The following is a 21997-nucleotide window of genomic DNA, read 5'->3' as shown; positions in this document are numbered from 1 at the left end:
AAGCTTAAAACCTTTTGCACAGCAAAGGAAACCATAAACAAGACCAAAAGACAACCCTCAGAATGGGAGAAAATATTTGCAAATGAAGTAACTGACAAAGGATTAATCTCCAAAATTTCCAAGCAACTCATGCAGCTCCATATCAAAAAAACGAACAACCCAATCCAAAAATGGGCAGAAAACCTAAATAGACATTTCTCCAAAGACATACAGATTACCAACAAACACATGAAAGAATGCTCAACATCACTAATCATTAGAGAAATGCAAATCAAAACCACAATGAGGTATCACCTCACACCAGTCAGAATGGCCATCTTCAAAAAGTCTACAAACAATAAATGCTGGAGAGCGTGTGGAGAAAAGGGAACACTCTTGCACTGTTGGTGGGAATGTAAATTGATACAGCCACTAGGGAGGACAGTATGGAGGTTCCTCAAAAAACTAAAAATAGGACTACCATATGATCTAGCAATCCAACTACTGGGATTACATATACCGTGAGAAAACCATAATTCAAAAAGAGTCATGTACCACAATGTTCACTGCAGCTCTACTTACAATAGCCAGGAGATGGAAGCAACCTAAGTGTCCATCGACAGATGAATGGGTAAAGAAGATGTGGCACATATATACAACGGAATATTACTCAGACATAAAAAGAAACAAAATTGAGTTATTTGTAGTGAGGTGGATGGACCTAGAGACTGTCATACAGAGTGAAGTAAGTCAGAAAGCAAAAAACAAATACTGTATGCTAACACATATATATGGAATCTTAAAAAAAAAAAAAGGTTCTGAAGAACCTAGGGGCAGGACAGGAATAAAGACGCAGATGTAGAGACTGGACTTGAGGACATGGGGAGGGGGGAAGGGTAAGCTGTGACAAAGTGAGAGAGAGGCATGGACATATATACACTACCAAACGTAAAACAGATAGCTAGTTGGAAGCAGCCGCATAGCACAGGGAGATCAGCTCGGTGCTCTGTGACAACCTAGAGGGATGGGATAGGGAGGGTGGGAGGGAGATGCAAGAGGGAGGAGATATGGGGATATATGTATACGTTAGCTGATTCACTTTGTTATAAAGCAGAAAGTAACACACCATTGAAAAGCAATTATACTCCAATAAAGATGTAAAAAAAAAAAAAGCCTATAGTAACAGCTTTCTCTAGACTTCACCACAACATCATCAGGGCCAGGCTACTCCTTTTAAGGCTTAGTTCTCGGTCCCTTTCACTAGCAGTTCTTTCGGGTGGCAGATGTACTCAATCCTCCTCTGTTTTTATTCATCAACTATAACGCTCTTGAGTTGTTTATCCCTCCCTTCTAAGTCCTCACCCCAGTCCTGAATGTTGTTTAACTTTGGATCCTACCAAACATTCAAAACCTATTTATGGAGCACCTACCACGTATCAGGCACAGGGGGAAACAAGACACAGCCCGTGCTCTCAAGGGAGATGGCAGTCTGGGAAGGGTGACCACTAAGTAAACAGGAAATGCAACACAATGTGCTGAGTATTATGACACAGGAAGGTGCCAAATACTGTGGTACATGATGACTGGGGACATATCTAGCCTTGAGAAGTCAAGGAAGGCTTTCTGGAAGGGAAGTGATGTCTGAGCTAAGAAGGACAAATAAGGGGAAACAGAAGCTTTAAATGACACAATAGACCAGATAGATTTAATTGATATTAATAGGACATTCCATCCAAAAACAGCAGATTACACTTTCTTCTTAAGTGCGCATGGAACATTCTCCAAGATAGATCACACCTTGGGTCACAAATCAAGCCTCAGCAAATTTAAGAAAACTGAAATCATATCAAGCATCTTTTCTGACCACAATGCTATGAGATTAGAAATGAATTACAGGGAAAAAAATGTAAAAAAAACAAACACATGGAGGCTAAACACTACATTACTAAATAACCAAGAGATCACTGAAGAAATCAAAGAGGAAATCAAAAATACCTAGAGACAAATGACAATGAAAACACAACAATCCAAAACCTATGGGATGCAGCAAAAGCAGTTCTAAGAGGGAAGTTTATAGCTATACAAGCCTACCTCAAGAAACAAGAAAAATCTCAAATAAACAATCTAACATTACACCTAAAGGAACTAGAGAAAGAAGAACAAACAAAACCCAAAGTCGGCAGAAGGAAAGAAATCATCAAGATCAGAGCAGAAATAAATGAAATAGAAACAAAGAAAACAATAGCAAAGATCAATAAAACTAAAAGTTGGTGCTTTGAGAACATAAACAAAATTGATAAGCCATTAGCCAGACTCATCAAGAAAGAGGGAGAGGACTCAAATCAATAAAATTAGAAATGAAAAAGGAGAAGGTACAACAGATACCGCAGAAATACAAAGCATCCTAAGAGACTACTACAAGCAACTCTATGCCAATAAAATGGAAGAAATGGACAAATTCTTAGAAAGGTATAACCTTCCAAGACTGAACCAGGGAGAAATAGAAAATATGAACAGACCAATCACAAGTAATGAGATTGAAACTGTGATTAAAAATCTTCCAACAAACAAAAGTCCAGGACCAGATGGCTTCACAGGTGAATTCTATCAAACATTTAGAGAAGAGCTAACACCCATCCTTCTCAAACTCTTCCAAAAAACTGCAGAGGAAGAAATACTCCCAAACTCATTCTATGAGGCCACCATCACCCTGATATCAAAACCAGAAAAAGACACTACAAAAAAAGAAAATTACAGACCAATATCACTGATGAATATAGATGCAAAAATCCTCAACAAAATACTAGCAAACAGAATCCAATAACACATTAAAAGGATCATACACCATGATCAAGTGGGATTTATCCCAGGGATGCAAGGATTCTTCAATATATGCAAATCAATCAATGTGATACACCATATTAACAAATTGAAGAATAAAAACCATATGATCATCTCAATAGATGCAGAAAGAGCTTTTGACAAAATTCAACACCCATTTATGATAAAAATTCTCCAGAAGTGGGCATAGAGGGAACCTACCTCAACATAATAAAGGCCATATATGACAAACCCACAGCAAACATCATTCTCAATGGTGAAAAACTGAAAGCATTTCCTCTAAGATCAGGAAGAGGACAAGGTTGTCCACTCTCACCACTATTATTCAACATAGTTTTGGAAGTCCTAGCCATGGCAATCAGAGAAGAAAAAGAAATAAAAAGAATACAAATTGGAAAAGAAGAAGTAAAACTGTCACTGCTTGCAGATGACACGATACTATACATAGAGAATCCTAAAGATGCCACCAGAAAACTACTAGAGCTAATCAATGAATTTGGTAAAGTTGCAGGATACAAAATTAATGCACAGAAATCTCTTGCATTCCTATACACTAATGATGAAACATCTGAAAGAGAAATTAAGGAAACACTCCCATTTACCATTGCAACAAACAGAATAAAATACCTAGGAATAAACCTACATAGGGAGACAAAAGACCTGTATGCAGAAAACTATAAGACACTGATGAAAGAAATTAAAGATGTTACCAACAGATGGAGAGATATACCATGTTCTTGGATTGGAAGAATCAATATTGTGAAAATGACTATACTACCCAAAGCAATCTACAGATTCGATGCAATCCCTATCAAATTACCAATGGCATTTTTTACGGAACTAGAACAAATAATCTTAAAATATGTATGGAGATACAAAAGACCCCGAATAGCCAAAGCAGTCTTGAGGGAAAAGAATGGAGCTGGAGGAATCAGACTCCCTGACTTCAGACTACACTATAAAGCTACAGTAATCAAAACAATATGGTACTGTCACAAAAACAGAAACATAGATCAATGGAACAGGATAGAAAGCCCAGACATAAACCCATGCACCTATGGTCAACTAATCTATGACAAAGAGGGCAAGGATACACAATGGAGAAAAACAGTCTCTTCAATAAGTGGTGCTGGGAAAACTGGACAGCTACATGTAAAAGAATCAAATTAGAACACTCTCTCACACCATACACAAAAATAAACTCAAAGTGGATTAGAGACCTAAATGTAAGACCAGACACTATAAAACTCTCAGAGGAAAACATAGGAAGAACACTCTTTGACATAAATCACAGCAAGATCTTTTTCGATCCACCTCCTAGAGTAATGGAAATAAAAACAAATATAAACAAATGGGACCTAATGAAACGTCAAAGCCTTTGCGCAGCAAAGGAAACCATAAACGAGATGAAAAGACAACCCTCAGAATGGGAGAAAATATTTGCAAATGAATCAACGGACAAAGGATTAATCACCAAAATATATAAATAGCTCGTGCAGCTCAATAACAAAAAAACAAACAACCCAATCCAAAAATGGGCAGAAGACCTAGATAGACATTTCTCCAAAGAAGACATGCAGATGGCCAAGAAGCACATGAAAAGCTTCTCAACATCACTAATTATTAGAGAAATGCAAATCAAAACTACCATGAGGTATCACGTCACACCAGTAAGAATGCGCATCATCAGAAAATCTACAAACAACAAATGCTGGAGAGCGTGTGGAGAAAAGGGAACCCTCTTGCACTGTTGGTGGTAATGTAAATTGATACAGCCACTATGGAGAACAGTATGGGGATTCCTTAAAAAACTAAAAATAGAATTACGATATGATCCAGCAATCCCACTACTGGGCATATACCCAGCGAAAACCATAATTCAAAAAGACACATGCACCCCAATGTTCATTGCAGCACTATTTACAATAGCCAGGTCATGGAAGCAACCTAAATGCCCATCAATAGACGAATGGATAAAGAAGATGTGACACATATATACAATGGAATATTACTCAGCCCTAAAAAGGAATGAAATTGGGTCATTTGTTGAGACGTGGATGGATCTAGAGACTGTCATACAGAGTGAAGTAAGTCAGAAAGAGAAAAACTAATATCGTATATTAACGCATATATGTGGAACCTAGAAAAATGGTACAGATGAACCGGTTTGCAGGGCAGAAATAGAGACACAGATGTAGGGAGCAAACGTATGGACACCAAGGGGGGAAAGTGGTGGGGGGTGGCGGTGGTGGTGGGATGAATTGGGTGATTGGGATTGACATGTATACACTAATATGTAGAAAATCGATGACTAATACGAACCTGCTGTATAAAAAAACAAATAAAAGTAAATTTAAAAATTAAAAAAAATTCTAGGCTCTAAAGAAAAGAAATGATGAAAGATTAATTTAGAAAAGAAAGAAAATTTTAACAAATTTTGTAGATATAGTCACAAACATGAAATGTAAGTTATTTTGTGGGGAACTAAACTACTTTTTAACCCTGGGAATGATTTAAGTTTCCCTTTGAGAGGTAGATACCAATCACTCAGACATTGTTGATGGGAATGTAAAACGGTACAGCCACTCTAGAAAATAGTTTGGCAGGGTTTTTTTTTATAAAACTAGATATGCAATTACCATATGATCCAGCGATTACACCCTAAGGCATTTATTCCAGGGAACTGAAAAGTGATATTCACATAAAAACCTGAATATGAATATTTATAGTAGTTTTATTCATACTTGCAAAAAATTGGAAACACTCGAGATATCCTTCAGTGAATTAAAGGTTAAACAAACCAATACATCCATAGCATGGAACACTACTCAGCAAGAAAAGGGAATGAACTATTGATACACACAACGGCTTGGATGGATCTCCAGGGTATTATGCAGAGGCTAAAAAAGATAAAGTCAGCCTCAGACAGTTATATGCTGTATGATTCCATTCCAGTTACACTCTTGAAATGACTGAGGTTAGAGACTTGGGGGAGAGGAGTGTGGGGAGAGGGTGTGCAGGAGGGAGGTGGGTGTAGCTATAAAAGGGCAACTCAAGGGATCCTTGTGGTAATGGAGCTATTCTGTACCTATGCATATGATAAAAGTGCATAGACCTACACACACACACAAATAACTGGACGGAACACCAGTGAAATTTGAATAAGGTCAGTGGACTGTACCAATGTCAATTTTCTGGTTCTGATATTGCACTCTGGTTATATGAGATGCTACCATTGGAAGAAACTGGGTGAAGGGTAGATGAGATCTCTTTGTATATATTTTTGCAATTTAATTTTGCGGATCTGTAATTTTTTTAACATTTTTGTTGGAGTATAATTGCTTTACAATGGTGTGTTAGTTTCTGCTTTACAACAAAGTGAGTCAGCTATATGTATACATATATCCCCATATCCCCTCCCTCTTGCGTCTCCCTCGCACCCTCCCTATCCCATCCCTCTAGGTGGTCACAAAGCACCGAGCTGATCTCCCTGTGCTATGCGACTGCTTCCCACTAGCTAGCTATTTTACATTTGGTAGTGTATATATGTCCATATACACACTACCACTCTCTCACTTCGTCCCAGCTTACCCTTCCTCCTCCCCGTGTCCTCAAGTCCATTCTCTAGTAGGTCTGCGTCTTTATTCCCGTCTTGCCCCTAGGTTCTTCATGACCATTTTTTTTTTAGATTCCATATATATGTGTTAGCATACAATGGAATATTACTGAGCCATAAAAAGAAACGAAACTGAGTTATTTGTAGTGAGGTGGATGGACCCAGAGTCTGTCATACAGAGTGAAGTAAGTCAGAAAGAGAAAAACAAATACCGTATGCTAACACGTATATATATGGAATCTATAATTATTTTTTAAGAGTTTGTTTTTTTTTTAAATGAGACACCAAAAGCAGACGCATTTTCCATGAAGCAATGTGTAGAAAAGAATAGGCTGGTCCATTTTGGGGTTTGTTTTAACTAGGTTAGGTGCAAAGGCTCCCAATGCAATCACAGTCAGTCCCTCTCCAGTAAGTCTCCTGTGCATACTCACCAATAGTAGAGAGTATAGTTAGTGTCAGGATTTGTATTCCTTCCAGGGAGCCAAGAGCACTTCATGTAGCTCAGGTTATACCAAATGCATTGTAGCTCAGTAACAGCGGACTCAGGATCGCCTGGAATATGCAGCCAAGAGTTTAGGACCCTCGTCTCCTTGCCCTGCGAGCTGGCCAGTCACTCTAGGGGCTGGGGGATGGCAAGCGTGCTTCCGGCTGCTTCTCCGGAAAGCTAATCCCTAACCTCTCACCCCATTTGACCCAGAAGGCACCCAGGCGGAAGAAAACCCAAATCTAATTTGTTCACAACTTTCTCTCTTTACTATCACTGAGGGACCCTAACTCCTGTATTCCTAACTGGAGAGAGAGTCTGAAGGTCAAACATTTCAGTCATAGGAAATGACTATGGAATTTCCCAAATGAATGTGAAAATATAAACAACCATTATATCTACCTGTCTTTTAAAAAAAAAACAAGTGTTCTGAGTTATACTTTACCTTGTCTTTCGAGCAATACTGACACACCTTGTTTTAAAAATTAAACAAACCTTCCTCCTGAGGCAATTTGGGGAAAGGTAAGCAAAACGTAACTCTTAGTAGCTGTCTATTGGGGGTTATGGCCTAAGGAGCCCTAAAATCTTGATGATCTGAAATCTCTACCTTTATAAAGCCTTTTAAGTTAAGACATCACGTCTCTAAATTAAATGCCTATGTTTAAAATTCAAACCTGTTATCCCTCGTGCTCCTTAAAGGCGTACTGTGCTGAGCCATCACCACCCACCTTTTCGTCATAATACAATTTAGTTTCTTTCAGATTATTAAAGTCCTCAAGAAACGAGTATAGGGGAGGTAACTTGCTGTAAACCATGCTCCCAGCCTCCTAGCAGTACTGAATTTTATAACTTTACAAATATTACTTCATATACTTTTGATCTGTGCATACAGGTAGAGAGAACGGTCTAGAAAACAAGTCATGTAGTGTTAAGGTTTGGAGGTAGGAGATGGGACCTTGCCCAACCAAAGGGCAACATGATGTGAATAGATAATATGTATCTAGCATTTACTGTCTGCCAGGCAGTATTCTCAGCACCTCATGTGTACTGATTGACGTAATCCTTTCAACATTCCTGGGAGATAAGTACTATCATCATCCCTTTTTACAGGTGAGGAAACTGAAGAGAGAAGGGGCTAAGTGATCTGCCTAAGGTCACACAACTAGAAGCTGGCAGAGCTGAGATTTAAACTTGGACATCTGGGCTCTGGTAGCCCTGCTCTTCCTGAGTATATGCTACTCCCTGCATGTAACATAAGAGCTGGGAACAATGATCAAGCTGACTACTTGACAGCTTTTTCTAGGGCTAGTCTTGAGTCAGAGCTGGGCCAACATGCCCACTTTCCTCTTTTAACATCTTTCCCCAAATACATCCTGTATATCAATCTAATCTCTCTATATAATGAGTGAGACACTATCAATATTTTCATTTGTTTAAGGTACTGGACCTGGGACCTGAAGATCTACAGCAACTCACTCAGTTCCCTTCTTCCTCACAAAATAGATCAGGGTAATAATACATGCCTTTGCTCATTTCACCGAATAAGCTTGCGAAGCTCTATTTAGGGGAGAGGCGTGTGTGTGTGTGTGTCACTTTCCAAATTATTAAGTGGTCTATAACTATCAGGCATTGTTATTCAAGTTGGCTGTGAGCACCTCAAAGGCAGAGATGTCCTGACAGTTGTTGGTGTGTCGTCAGCATCTAGTACCAGTGCCTGACACTTATTAGACTCAACAAATGTTTGAAAATTAAATGAATTAATGAACACTGAACATAAGCATATGGATAATTTGGATTTATTCTCTAAATGCCAAGAGACAGTGTTTTTAGCTGTTACCTTCAGGGGGTGAGATGCACTTTTCCACCAAAATGCTAGGCTTCTCACTTTCGTTGGTGCTACACTGGGACCCCACTTGCAGACAAATCCTCTCATTCAGGGGCACTTCTTTTGAACGATAAGTTTCTGGAGCAATTTTCTAAGATAAGGAAATTTAAAAAGGCATTGCAGTAGCAAACACACAGAAATACAGTTGTGTAAAGAAAATGGAAAGTTATCAAATGGTATACAGTTCAGTGATTCTCAGCTTCGGGTGATTCTGTTCTCCCACTCCTGGGGGACATTTGTTAATGTCTAAGAACATTTTTCGTTGTCATAACTTGGGAGGGGGCTGCTACTGGCATCTACTGGGTAGAGGCCAAGGATGCTGCCAAACATCCTATAATGCACAAGACAGCCTTCCCTCCCCCAACAACAAAAAATTATCCCGCATCAAATGTCCGTAGTGCCACCATTGAGAAACCATGGCATAGATAAAAGACAGTTTCCTGCATTTTCAATGTATACACATCATGACATTTACTACAAACCTACCATGCTAACACATATATCTAAGAGCAATTTCAAAGGAAACACAATAAGCTTATCAAAATTCAATTCCAAGTAGATGCAGTATAACATCAAGATCAAGGTAAAAAGGACTGCTTTAAGAATCTGGCAATCCTGGTCACCTCTGAGGAGAGGAAGTAAAGAAGGGGAGCCTGAGGGCTGAGGAGACTTTTCAGGAAACACCTTTCTGCACTGTTTGACCATTTTGATTATCTCATATACACATATGAATTATAAGGGTTGATATTATATGCACTGAGTATAGCACGCTCTTATTCTAAAAGGTAGATAAGTTTTGTGGAACCACAGAAAGCCAACTTATACACGGCTTACGGATAACAATCACAAGCCTGGTTATTATGATTTAGAATAATGAGATTAAAGGCTCTTGAGGAAATTAACATTTTCCAAGGTGACAGAGTTGGGATAATTAAGAACAGAGCCACTTTTAATCAGAGCTCCAAGGGGCTTCCTGTTTTGCAATAGTTTCTGACTCAAGTTGGAGACAGCACTTCCTTTTATATACGAGCTGACAGCCATGAAGGGAAATTTTGTCAGAGTTACCTTTATCTACCACCCTAAGGGGTACTCTGCCATTTCACATGCCTGCTGCCAACTGAGCATGAGGGCAACTGCGAGAGACTCTCAAAACCAGGCACAAGGATGTCCTCTGAGAGGTAGCCAGCAAATCAATTAACGAGCCACAGCAAAGACATGGGGAAGAAACAACACTTTGTACAGACCGAACAGCTCTTAGGCCCAGGCAAGAAAGCACTCTAAAAAAGGAGTTAGCTGGTCAGCCCTGGAGGAAGAGAAAAAGAAATGCCTGCAAACAAAATTCTGACAGGGAGAAAAGAGAGGGTGATTCAGCTCCATGGACATTGATTATTTTTGTCCCAGAGCAAAGCCCTGCCTACCTTCAGTGGGGCCTCCAGCTATTCTGAGTCAAGTACATTTTCACAACAAATTCCTGATTCCTTGCCAAGAAACCTACTTATCATTTGGCTTTCCATATAGTCGCTGCCTACAGGACTAGAACATACCAGTTGAGCCAAGAGAAGGCTCTCGAGAATGTTTCACCATTATAGCTCTCATGGCGAAGTAAGGAAGCTGGCCCTTAATTGATGAATGTGTGCTGAGGAAACAAGGATTGTTGGTAATGGTGGCAGGAAAGCTCCGAATGCAAATTTCACCAACCACACAATTTTACTAAGCAGAAGTCCCATATACCCCTGAAGGAGCCACCCTGACCCAAGAATCCTTGATAACTCTTGTGTGGAAGCTGCATTTGCCCTCTGAGGACACCCGGGGGAAAATGTACGGTCAAATGCCATAAATTAGAATCATTATGGAAAAATCCCAGTTCTCTTATATTAGATATTGTTCCAGTGAGAGGGCTGAGGAGTTTTATTACACAAGTATTTTTAATAAATGGAATTTCTTAAAGTAAAAACATACTTTAGCATCTAAATCTGAACCTTTTTTTTTAAAAAAAACTTCATTTTCAAAGTTAATCGGTTATTGATTCAGACCCTTTATTAATTTATTTATTTTGGGCTGTGTTGGGTCTTCATTGCTGCGCGCGGGCTTTCTCTAGTTGCGGCGAGTGGGGGCTACTCTTCGTTGCAGTGCACAGGCTTCTCATTGCGGTAGCTTCTCTTGTCACGGAGCAAGGGCTCTAGGCATGCGAGCTTCAGTAGTTGTGGCACGTGGGCTCAGTAGTTGTGGTTCACGGGCTTAGTTGCTCCGCAGCATGTAGGATCTTTCTGGACCAGGGCTTGAACCTGTGGCCCCTGCATTGGCAGGCGGACTCTTAACCACTGCGCCATCAGGGAAGCCCTAAACCTGAACCTTTTGTTTTGGGCATATGAATAAAAAAATAACTTAGAAAAGACATGGTAGGGGGAAAGATAAAATACTTTTAAAAAATCTCTTTCAAAGCTCAAGGCAAATAATATTAAATTGGCATGAATAAAGTAGGAACCCCAATTGTCAATGATTGCCAAGTCAAGTGCACCTCTCTGTATCAGACAAGGAACTAAATCCCTCCCAGAAGATCTTGATGAAGTATGTGTGATCGCTCCCATGTGACTTTCGGCTGTGGTGACTCATTGCACTGGTAGCTGCTGTATGACATTATGTTCCACCTGTCAGAGAATCTGGGGTCCTTTGAAAATTTATCAAAAATCAAGGCCAGAGTCCTGAACCGATCCCTCCCCCTCAAGACCAAAGTTCATTTGGCTAGATCGCAGCTTTCCCAACTGCTAATCCTTTCTCAGAAGGAAAGGGGAGTCAGCTTCAGCTTCAGTCTCTTTGGATGCCTAGACAGAACAACATCCTTTTAATTTATTCACCTAGTAAGACTTGCTTATCTCTTGGTGATGAAAGAGATCTAAAATCTGATGCCAGATCCTTCTTCTAATTGCCAGATTACACATTGCTAAAACAATGGTGAAGGGCAGCCACTTAAGCTAGTCTTGTATTGAATTTTTTTTTTTAATCATCTATGGGGCTTCCCTGGTGGCGCAGTGGTTGAGAGTCTGCCTGCCGATTCAGGGGACGCGGGTTCGTGCCCCGGTCCGGGAAGATTCCACATGCCGCGGAGCGGCTGGGCCCGTGAGCCACGGCCGCTGAGCCTGCGCGTCCGGAGCCTGTGCTCCGCAACGGGAGAGGCCACAGCAGTGAAAGGCCTGCGTACTGAAAAAAAAAAAAATCATCTATGATTCCATATCTCTCATCTTAATGGTCCTCCAATCTGAAGATTGAAAATGACCTCAAGGATTTACCTCATTTAGCAATTTGGGACTGTTAGACGGTCATAAAAGTCCTGTAACATGTACAAACTATCATAATGCCACTGCTTCAACATGCTTCAAAGCATATATACACCCCGGTGTGGTCTGATGACATTAATGCTGTGTCCAAAGGACAGAAAGAGGGAAGGAAAACCACTCCTCCCATTGATTCTGAGTCTCAGGATTGTAAACTTCAAAAAGGTCCAGACAGGAAATCCCCCATCACTGACTGGAAAGAATAATCTGTGTTTATCACAACTGCCACATTGGCAGCCTTCAAAGCTGTCAAATGGCTGGAATAAAGGAGCAGGCCTTAGGCAGCGGCCACCCTTTATGGTCTCCATCTGGTCTCTTCAGGGGCAAAACGGAGGGACCAAGTTTAAACGATAATATTAGGTTGAACCATATAATATGACCTATGAAGGCAACAATTTCATATGGTTGAATCTAACAACAGTAATAATAATAAAAGCTAACAATTATTGAACACTAACTCTGTGCCAGGTGTATCACAAACATTATCTCCTTTAACAAACACACACCATTCATATGAGGTAGGTACTTTTACTAGCCTTTCCCCCCAGCATTCTACAAACAAGGAAATGGAGGCTCAGGCTCAGATAGGTTAAATGACTTGCCTACGGCCACAAAACTTGAAAGGGAAAGAGACAAAATTTCAAACCCAATTCTATCTGATTCCACTGCCTCCTAAAGTTACTTTCAAGTCTAAATTTCTGTAACTATACCGAGGAATTAGCCCCATTTCTACACTAGCATATCAGCATGTCTATCTGACTGATCCTTGAGTGCGGTTGACGGGCTAATGAATAAGGACATGTTAGAAAGATGGTGACCTCTCCTGGGGGTTTCAGTTAGATACTTAGGTGACGCACTAAAGGGTCTTTCCTGGAATTTCTCAAGGCTGAACTACCAAAAGTTGCCACTAAGACTCCAACTGTCTAAGGCCCCTCCTTAGGAACAAGAGGAAGCCAACAGTGTGAAAAGGGGAACTGGCCTACCAGAGTTTCACAGGCTTCTGCATTTGGAGGACCTCTTTTAAAACACAAATATTTCTGACCAGCCTCAATTCCTTATCAATCAACACCTAAACTATAATTAACACCTCTGCAGGAAAGCAGGAAGGCAGATTAGCAAGTTTCCCTCTAGAGGAAGAGCCCATTCCACCCGCACTTCATTAAGTTTCCCATACATTATTTTTGGTGGACCAGCAAGCCAGAGACGTGAGTAGAGCCACACTTTACACATGAGGAAATGAAGGCTCACAGAGGTTAAGGAATTTACCCCAGCCCACTGAGCTAGCTGAATGGTGCACTAACTAGTTCTCCAGACTCTTCCTGCCACCAAACTGCTCGAACATGGTGATTCCACAGTTCACTGAGCCAAAGTACTGTCATTAATAACAACTTCTCATTGGCCTTCTCGAAATCCAGGACAAATTCAACCCCAAACATCCTCCACCTCCCCCACCCATACACTGAAAGAAGATACAGTCATCCCTCTTATACCCGAGGGGCATTGGTTCCAGGACCCACCACTGACACCAAAATGCATGGATGCTCGAGTCTTTAATTAAAATGGTGTAGTGTTTGCATATGACCTAGGCACGTCCTCTCCTATACTTTACATCATCTCTAAATTACTTATAATACCTAGCGCGACGTAAATGATATGTAAATAGTTGCCACTACGAGGCATTCAAGTTTTCCTTTTTTGGAATTTCCTGGAATTCTTTTTCCCTAATATTTTCCATCTGCAGTTGGCTGAATCCACAGATGCAGAACCCAAGGACTGTATAAAGATATAAAACAGTTTTGAACAGACGATATGATGCTTTGAGGAACCTGTCAATTAGCAGGGGCTACAAACCAATAAGGCTCAAAAGGAACTTCCATTGAATAAGACTATCATAAAGAATCCGAAATTATCCAATCTTGTTAACAAAAATTCACTTAAATCGGTCACACATCCGACTGGAAAGGCTGAAAGTTTCTCTCATCTTTCCTCAAGCATCAGGGAACTGTCTGGTCAACCCCACCTGCCACTGACATCTTATGTTTTCATTTTCCATATGGCCATTTACTTTTGCATCACATAGTTCTTGCATATCTATCTGTGCATGGGATTAGTGAGATGGTAAATTTGAAAATTCCCTGAGGAATGGAAAGTGCTATATAAATACAAGCCTTCAGGCAGCAACACAGAAACCAATGTTAACATAATTAATTATTCACTGGGTGCCTACAGGAACCAACTTTAACATAATTAATTATTTATTGAGTGCCTAGTATTTCCTAAAAGAGTAATAATCTCAATTGTATTTGATTGGCAAATATTTTCTAATGTTCAATTTTGTCAACAGTTGTTTCCATAATTTTCCCAGTTAAAACATTTGGACACAACTCAAAAATAAAAATCCCACTTTGAAGTAAGATTAGAATTTGACTTATTCTTAGCTCCAACTCACAGGGTTCACTTTACCTTATCAATGCAATATGTTCCAGAAAACTTACCTTATCTTGTTTGTTGCCAAAATGACTAAAATACTTTAGACTACAATTCGGGCTGGCTCCCTCAGGAGGATTCCATGTCCATGTGACTGTGCAGAGGTTTTCAACAGACACACTCAAATTCGTCACAGGTGGCTGAGTTTCTGTTCAAATCAAGCACAAGAAATACATTTATCCACAGCAGCCAGTGTTTTCAGTGGTTAATTTAATCCATTCCTCCAAGTCCTGGAGACCAAGAATCAGAAAACTGAGTTATCAAGAGCTAACATTTATTGAGCCAGGCAGCATTCTAAGTACTCTCCACAACCTTATGAGACAGGGACTCTCAGCCTCATGTAAAGATGAGGCGACTGAGGCACAGGGACATTGAATCACTGGCCCCATATCCCACGGCCAGTCAATGGCAGAGCTGAGATGCAAACCCAGAAAGTGTGGCTCCCAGGCCGCATTCTTTTTTTTTTTTTTTTTTTTTTTTGCGGTACGCGGGCCTCTCACTGTTGTGGCCTCTCCCGTTGCGGAGCACAGGCTCCGGATGCGCAGGCCCAGCGGCCACGGCCCATGGGCCCAGCCGCTCCGCGGCATGTGGGATCCTCCCGGACCGGGGCACGAACCCGTGTCCCCTGCATCGGCAGGCGGACTCTCAACCACTGCACCACCAGGGAAGTCCCCCAGGCCGCATTCTTAACCACTTGCTATGGTGTGAACACAGAGGAGAGTATATTCTTAAATGTCCAAGTTTTCCTCCGGTGGGTATTTGGGGTCCCCTACACTGCGCGCTCAGGCCCATTCAATGCAGACAGTTCAATCCCAGCAGTTCTGCAAGTCAGTTTAAGTGGCTCATCTTTAATCGTGCTTGCTAACGTGACCTGGCAATTGTTCTTATAACTTTTCCAAAGAAGTACTGAGAAAGAGATCTAACAACCCTGTTGCTCCCCTGAGGTCTGACACTAAACAACTGGAACTGTAGCTTTGACAAATCTGAAGAGGGACGAAAAGAGGAGAAACTGTGAACCAGTGTCTTAAAAAATGTGTTTCATTTTGAGAAAACCCACCACTGTCTCCACCAAATATTTACTGGCTCTGTTATCCTGGACCCAGCTTTAGGATCGGGGATAGGAGTTTTCATGCTTCTGCCAAATGCAGGGAAGTACATATGGAGGAGGGAAAGGAAACACCATTTCAAACTTTCCTGAGAACTTCTCCTGAGGCCAAAATCGTCCCACGGAAACTGGATGAGGGCTCCTCTGTCCTATCTTTGCAAATTTTCTGTAAGTCGAAATTTATAAAGTTTATTAAACTAATTTTAAAAACAATCCCCCCAAATTGTCTAAAGTGGCAAACTTAATCATTATTAATTACTTAAGGACTACAGTTTTATTAATTTATCAATCAGTAGTTCTATTTTATACTCTATGCCAACACTTTGGAGTGCTCTGGGCCTCTTACATAATCCGCAGTATTTATGCCATTACCTTCCTCTTTAACTGAACAAAAAACACCATTTGTCCCAAAACATCAACCCCACAGGCACTACAGAGGTGGGATTCCCCCCTAAGTCAGGTTTATACACAGCAGCCTGCACAGACCCTGAACTCTCAATATTCATTCCGCCTTTCCTAACTCAACTACCATTAGGCTTTCTGAAAGGTAGACCAAAGGCCCAACCGTGGGGAGGAGGAGGCCACAGCAGGCCAAGTCCTTGTGGAAGCAGGGGGGTCCTATTGCACTGCATTAAAACCCAGCCAGTGCCAGGAGCACCAATGGCTCAGGCGACAGTGATTTTAAGTTAGGATTTTAAGTGATTACAGGAGTGTATAGCTATTCCAGTTTGGCCTTTCGAACATCACGTCAATGATATTTTTTATTTATTTATTTATTTTTACCGTACGCGGGCCTCTCACTGTTGCGGCCTCTCCCGTTGCGGAGCACAGGCTCCGGACGCGCAGGCTCAGCGGCCATGGCTCACGGGCCCAGCCGCTCCGCGGCATGTGGGATCTTCCCAGACCGGGGCACGAACCGGTGTGCCCTGCATCGGCAGGTGGACTCTCAACCACTGCACCACCAGGGAAGCCCACGTCAATGATATTTTTGAAGGCAAATTGTTTATCAGGTATAGAGTCTCTAATGAAAACTTTGTTCCTACTGAAGATTACAATTTACTTTAGGATTATCTCCCTTACTGTGCAGTTTCCAGAAACACACTAGAGCAAAAGTCCAGGATAGCTGGCTTAGCACTTCCTGACACTCTGCCTTCCCACAAACCTCCCACTCCCACACAAAAATTAAAGCCCTAACAATAAAAATATTACCTATTTATGGTTTGCTTAAATCATACCCCAATTTTCAAGGTAGTCTAAGACCTTTTTAAATCTATTTTTGAACCTCAGTATTTTAATAGAACAATAGCCGGCCCTATTTCCAATCTCTCAAACGGATTTCATTTTCCCCCATCTGTTCTGAAGCATCCTTTAGTCAGATCTTCTAACAGGTTTGCATTTTAGGCTACTTGTGGCTATCTGCCATCCTTTTTTTCCCCCCTAATGGTTCCTTCCATTTCTCTTAAGATTTTTCTACTTCCTATACTTTCAAAAGCACACATGCTCACAGAAACTCTTTTTTTAATTTTTACTTTTTTAACATCTTTATTGGAGTATAATTGCTTTACAGCGCTGTTTTAGTTGATGCTGTATAACAAAGTGAATCAGCTATACATAAACATATATCCCCATACCTCCTCCCTCTTGCGATACAATCTCCAAATGTTTAAATATATCTGAATATATGTATGTGGGTATAATACATCCAGACACATAAATAAGTGGAGACCTGTGCTTCTTGTAAAAGTCTGTAACAGCTCCTCATCTGTAAGACACATCATTTCAGCGTAGTGTAGTGATTAAGAGCACGGACTCTGGAGCCCTACTGCCTGAGCTCATATGCCAGCTCTGCTACACACCAGCTGCCAGGTTACTTAACCTCTCTCTGCCTCAGTGTCTGCATCTATAATGTGAGGATGATAATAGTAAACTAATGAAAAAGGGTTATTATGAGGATTAAATGAGTTAATACAGATAAAAAAGAACTCAGAAGAGTGCCTGGCACAGAACAAGTGCTGTGTAAATGTGTGCTGTCTGCTTTCTTTCTTTTTGAAGAGACGAAACAGTTCTAAACAGTTGCTTTGGTTTTCTCTGGAATTGATATGTGTCCGTGGCCTTAGAGACACAAGCTTCTCTGCCTGATAAGCTTTCCTTAAGCATCTAATTCTAACCATTTCTTAGGGGTTGATCACTCACCAGAAAGGGGAGTGGGAAAGAGAGAGGGACTCAAGTAGCTCCCTCAACTAAACGTCAAACCTCAAGTGAGTCTGTGTGGACATCTAGCACAAGATCCCATTCGAATTATGAATCAACATGATCAATGCTCTTTCTAATAATAAGGCATGTTACTTAACTAAAACTTTTTGCTCTCTCTTGTTCAATCACAGGAGCTGGCAGAAGCATCCATATTTCGGGAAAAGTCAAGGAAATCACAAGAGTTATACATGAGTCATTCATCTCCTTCCTTTACATCTACTCAGTCATCAACCTCTTTCAGAGCTTTTTGCAACACTTTTTTAAAAAATAAATTTATGTATTTATTTATTTTTGGCTGCACTGGCTCTTCATTGCTGCGCGTGGGCTTTCTCTACTTGCAGCGAGCGGGGGCTTCTCTTGTTGCAGAGCACAGGCTCTAGGCACACGGGCTTCAGTAGTTGTGGCACACCGACTCAGTAGTTGTGGCTCGTGGGCTCTAGAGCGCAGGATCAGTAGTTGTGGCGCGTGGGCTTAGTTGCTCCACGGCATGTGGGATCTTCCCGGACCAGGGCTCGAACCCATGCCCCCTGCATTGGCAGGTGGATTCTTAACCACTGCGCCACCAGGGAAGTCCTGTAACACCTCTCTCAATCATCCCAATCACACTAATGCGCTCTGCTGGGCCCCGTGAGCCAGGCAGACATACAGCAGTAAGGCACGGGCCTGGACAGAAGGCGTGCACAGCACATCTTTCTAGTGGCCACCTCCAACCCTAGATCCCTGCGTCGCTTCGCACTCCAGTGATTCCCCACACTCAGTCAAGTCTCCCTGCTGGCTTCTCCTCCAGTGTCATTTCCCTCACGCTGCGCCCCACTGAGCTTCAAGGGCAAATGAAGCCCTTCTGCCTGGACTGATTTTGCCAATGCACCCTCCTGCCAAGCTGGGCTCCTCGCTGAGCACAAAAGGGCACCCTCACCCTTACCTCTGGGCCTCTGTAGCTGCTATTCCCCCCAACTGGGAATAACTTCTCCTCCACCTACTCAAATGTCACCCACCCTAAAAGTCTAGCTCAAACTTTAGCTCTTCCATGACACTCCCAGCCCTCAGTTTCCCCTCTTCTGAACGCCTACAGTACTTACTGTTTGGACTACACAGTCTGGCTATTATAAAGCAAGTCTCCAATACATGATCATTCGCTTCATACCAATGGCCTGTACATACTTGCATGGGTGCCAACCGGTCCTGCCCTGCTACTCTGGGAGGGGCCCAGCTCCTCTCCCAGCCAAGGACTCCCTTCAATTCTGCAGAGAGAGGCACTGAATACAGTGGTAGGGGCACGGCCTCTGGAACCAGGCTGCCAGGGTCGGAAGCCAAGCTCCTCCACTCTATCACCTACGAGAGCTCTGGGCCTTGCTGTGCCTCAGCTTCCTCACATACAAAACAGGACTAAAACAGCACCTACAGGAGGGTTTTGTGTAAAAATTAAATGAAATAGTTCAAGTGGAAAACTTAGAACGCTGCCCGGCAGAGTAAACACTATATAAGTGCTAGCTGTTATTAAGACATGCCACAATGTGGGCTACCAATCTAAACAGACTAAACTAAGCTGGTAACCTAATCTTTTATAAACACTCAAAAGATTAGCGCTGGAAGAGCCCTTAAAACTTACGGAGTTCAACCTCCTGTCACAGATGAGAAAGCTGCTGTGTGAGGGGAAATGACAAGCCCTGAAGTCCCACACCTGGGAAATGTCAGCCCGCTAAAACTCAAGTCCCCTGACTGTTTTTTTTCTTTCTTTTTTTTTCTTTAACCATGCAATTCTATCAATATTTCCAATGGGAAAAAAGTTTTTCTATTTCTAAGTAACCAAGTTACTAATGAACTTCTGTGACAAAACTGATTAAGTTGGGGGTTGCCAGTATTACTAGAAGGCCAGCTGTTTGTTGTTCCAGGTGCGTGGGGGGAGGAAATCTGTAGGAGGGAGGGGGTTAGAGTAGCACTGTGAAAATCAGGAGACTAATGAGATGGGTGACCCCCCTCCCTTCTTTGGACTGCAGCTGCCCCATATGATTATGGGAATCAGATCCCCCCAAGTGAACTGGGGGCAACGATTACGCAGTATACTCTAAGGTTCTAAGCCAACCTACAGAGCCTGGCTCAGTACTAAACAAGGCAGGCACTTGAATCATTGACTGTCAAACTTCAAACCTCCCTCAAGTCTCTACTCAAATGCCACCTTTTCAGTGGAGGTCTTCCTACTCCACCCTATTTACAATGGCAAACCCCTTCCCTGCTTTGTTTTTCTCCATAGTACTTATCGCCATCCGACATACCTTATATTTTACTCCCCCCCCCCCGCCCCCGGCCCCTTCCTCTGACTGCCAACAGCATATAAACTCCAAAGGGCAGGGACTTGACCTGTTTTGCTCACGGCTCCACTCTCTGCCCCTAGAACACTGTCCAGCACAGAGGAGACTGTGCATACGTTTTGTTGACTGAATCAATAGAGGCTATCGAGGTTTCCTAATCAACATTTCAACTTGGGTTTCAAAGCACAACACACTGGCTGAAAATGCAATAAACAAATTGTGGGCGTTTGTGTCAATGTGACAATAAAACCTATCGAATTTGGGGCTAGAATTTGAAGTTATACTATCGTCACCAAAAATGTCCATTAGGCCGCTCATGGCAAAAGCTGGCCGTGAGGAATTCATTAGCCCTCAACTTTTCACAGTAACTCTGGTTGATTAATTTAAATTGCCGCACCAGGGTGAGGGGTATACGAGAACTCTCTATACTGTCTTTGCAACTTTTCTGTCAATCGAAAATTATTCCAAAATATAAAGGTTAATAAAGGAAAAGGAAAAAAAGGCATCCACGTGGATGCTGCTCCGAGATTCCCACCGGATTTCTTGGACGCCAGAGGTGGCCGCGACCCTCACGTCCTTTTCCTACAGGGACTAGGAGCTTTAGAGGTTCCCTCCGACTCCCACCCCCTCGCTGGACCGGCCGCGCAAGAAGCCCCGGCGCGTCCCAGCTCGCCCAGACCTAGCTTGCCGTCCCCGCGGCCTCCCGGCCCCTCATCCCCTCCCGGGGGCACCGGCGACATTCCGGCTCCCGACCCCGCGGCCCTCCGATGCCACGGACTCGTTTCGGCCCCGGCGCTAGGCTCGGCGCTTCCCGACGACCGAGGGAAGTGCGGCGACAAGTCGTCGTCCTCCGGCCCCGCCACCGCCCCTGCCGCCCGGGATCCGGAAAAACCCGGCCGCTCCGGTTCCCCCACCTCTAGCCGGGCGAGGGAGGCGGCGGCGGCCGCGGGCGCGGGGCGTCGTGGGGACGGCCCCCGGCGCCCACCCCCGCCGCGGCGCCCCCGGAGCGCCCCTGCTGGCCTCTCGGCCGCGACCCCCGCCGCCCCGGGCCCCGGCGGCCGCACTCACCCGCGGGCGCGGCCACCCCGCCGCCGCCGGCGCAGAGCAGCAGCGCCCACAGCCCGCAGAGCCGCGCCGGCCGCTCCATGCAGTCCCTCGCTCGGAGCCCGGCCGGGCTGCAGCCGCTGCAGTCTCCGCCTCCTTCGCCCCCTCTCCCACTTCCCGGCTCCGCCGCCCTGGCGGCCGGGGGCCGGCGCAGACTGGAAGAGCCGCCCCGCCCACAGGCCGCAGGTAACCCCAGGCGGTCAGCGAGGGCAGAGGGGCGGGGCGCCCGCGGCTCCCGCGGCCTGACGTCTGGCCCCGCGGCAGCCGAGCCGCCACCGCGCCCCCGGAGTCCGATCGCGGGCCAGACAGAACTTCCCTGACCTTGTTGCGGCGCGGCCCCCCCGCCCCGGCTCGGTGCGGACTGTGCAGCCTGGCTGAGCCTCGGACAGGCCCCGGGCTGTGCCCTGCCGGGCACCGGGCCCGGGCGGTCTCGGGGCAGGAGCCTTACCCTGGGAGTCTGGAGACGAGGCTTCCAGTCGTTGGCCTGAGTCCTTGTTTCCTAAATTCTGACCCCGGGGTTAGTAAACCCAGGCCTGACCTCACAGGGAGGACTTGGAAGACCAAGGAGGGGACTTGGCGGGAGTGTGCTTTGTCAACGGGAC

At 43.5% G+C, this 21997-nt stretch overlaps 1 protein-coding gene and 1 non-coding gene across 2 annotated transcripts in view; both read right to left on the bottom strand.

The window, feature by feature from the left end:
* Positions 1 to 21537, bottom strand: part of IL13RA1 (interleukin 13 receptor subunit alpha 1) — a 62349-nt gene extending 40812 nt beyond the window's left edge. The window contains exons 1-4 of the mRNA XM_027089616.1: positions 21360 to 21537; positions 14633 to 14772; positions 8758 to 8896; positions 6868 to 6988 (exon numbers count right to left, since the gene is read on the bottom strand). Coding sequence (XP_026945417.1) covers positions 6868 to 6988; positions 8758 to 8896; positions 14633 to 14772; positions 21360 to 21438 — 479 coding nt within the window. The 5' untranslated portion in view covers positions 21439 to 21537. The remainder of the gene's footprint in view (positions 1 to 6867; positions 6989 to 8757; positions 8897 to 14632; positions 14773 to 21359) is intronic.
* LOC113611036 (small nucleolar RNA SNORA35) lies at positions 16284 to 16410 on the bottom strand. The gene has a single exon (XR_003429332.1). It is a non-coding gene; the product is annotated as a small nucleolar RNA SNORA35 (small nucleolar RNA).
* Positions 21538 to 21997: the final 460 nt, after the last annotated feature.

Source organism: Aethalodelphis obliquidens, unplaced genomic scaffold (genome assembly GCF_003676395.1).
Source record: "Aethalodelphis obliquidens isolate GAN/ISIS:26980383/991018 unplaced genomic scaffold, ASM367639v1 scaffold66, whole genome shotgun sequence".
In the NCBI taxonomy this organism is placed as follows: Eukaryota; Metazoa; Chordata; class Mammalia; order Artiodactyla; family Delphinidae; genus Aethalodelphis; species Aethalodelphis obliquidens.
This window is presented reverse-complemented; position numbering and strand designations above follow the sequence as displayed.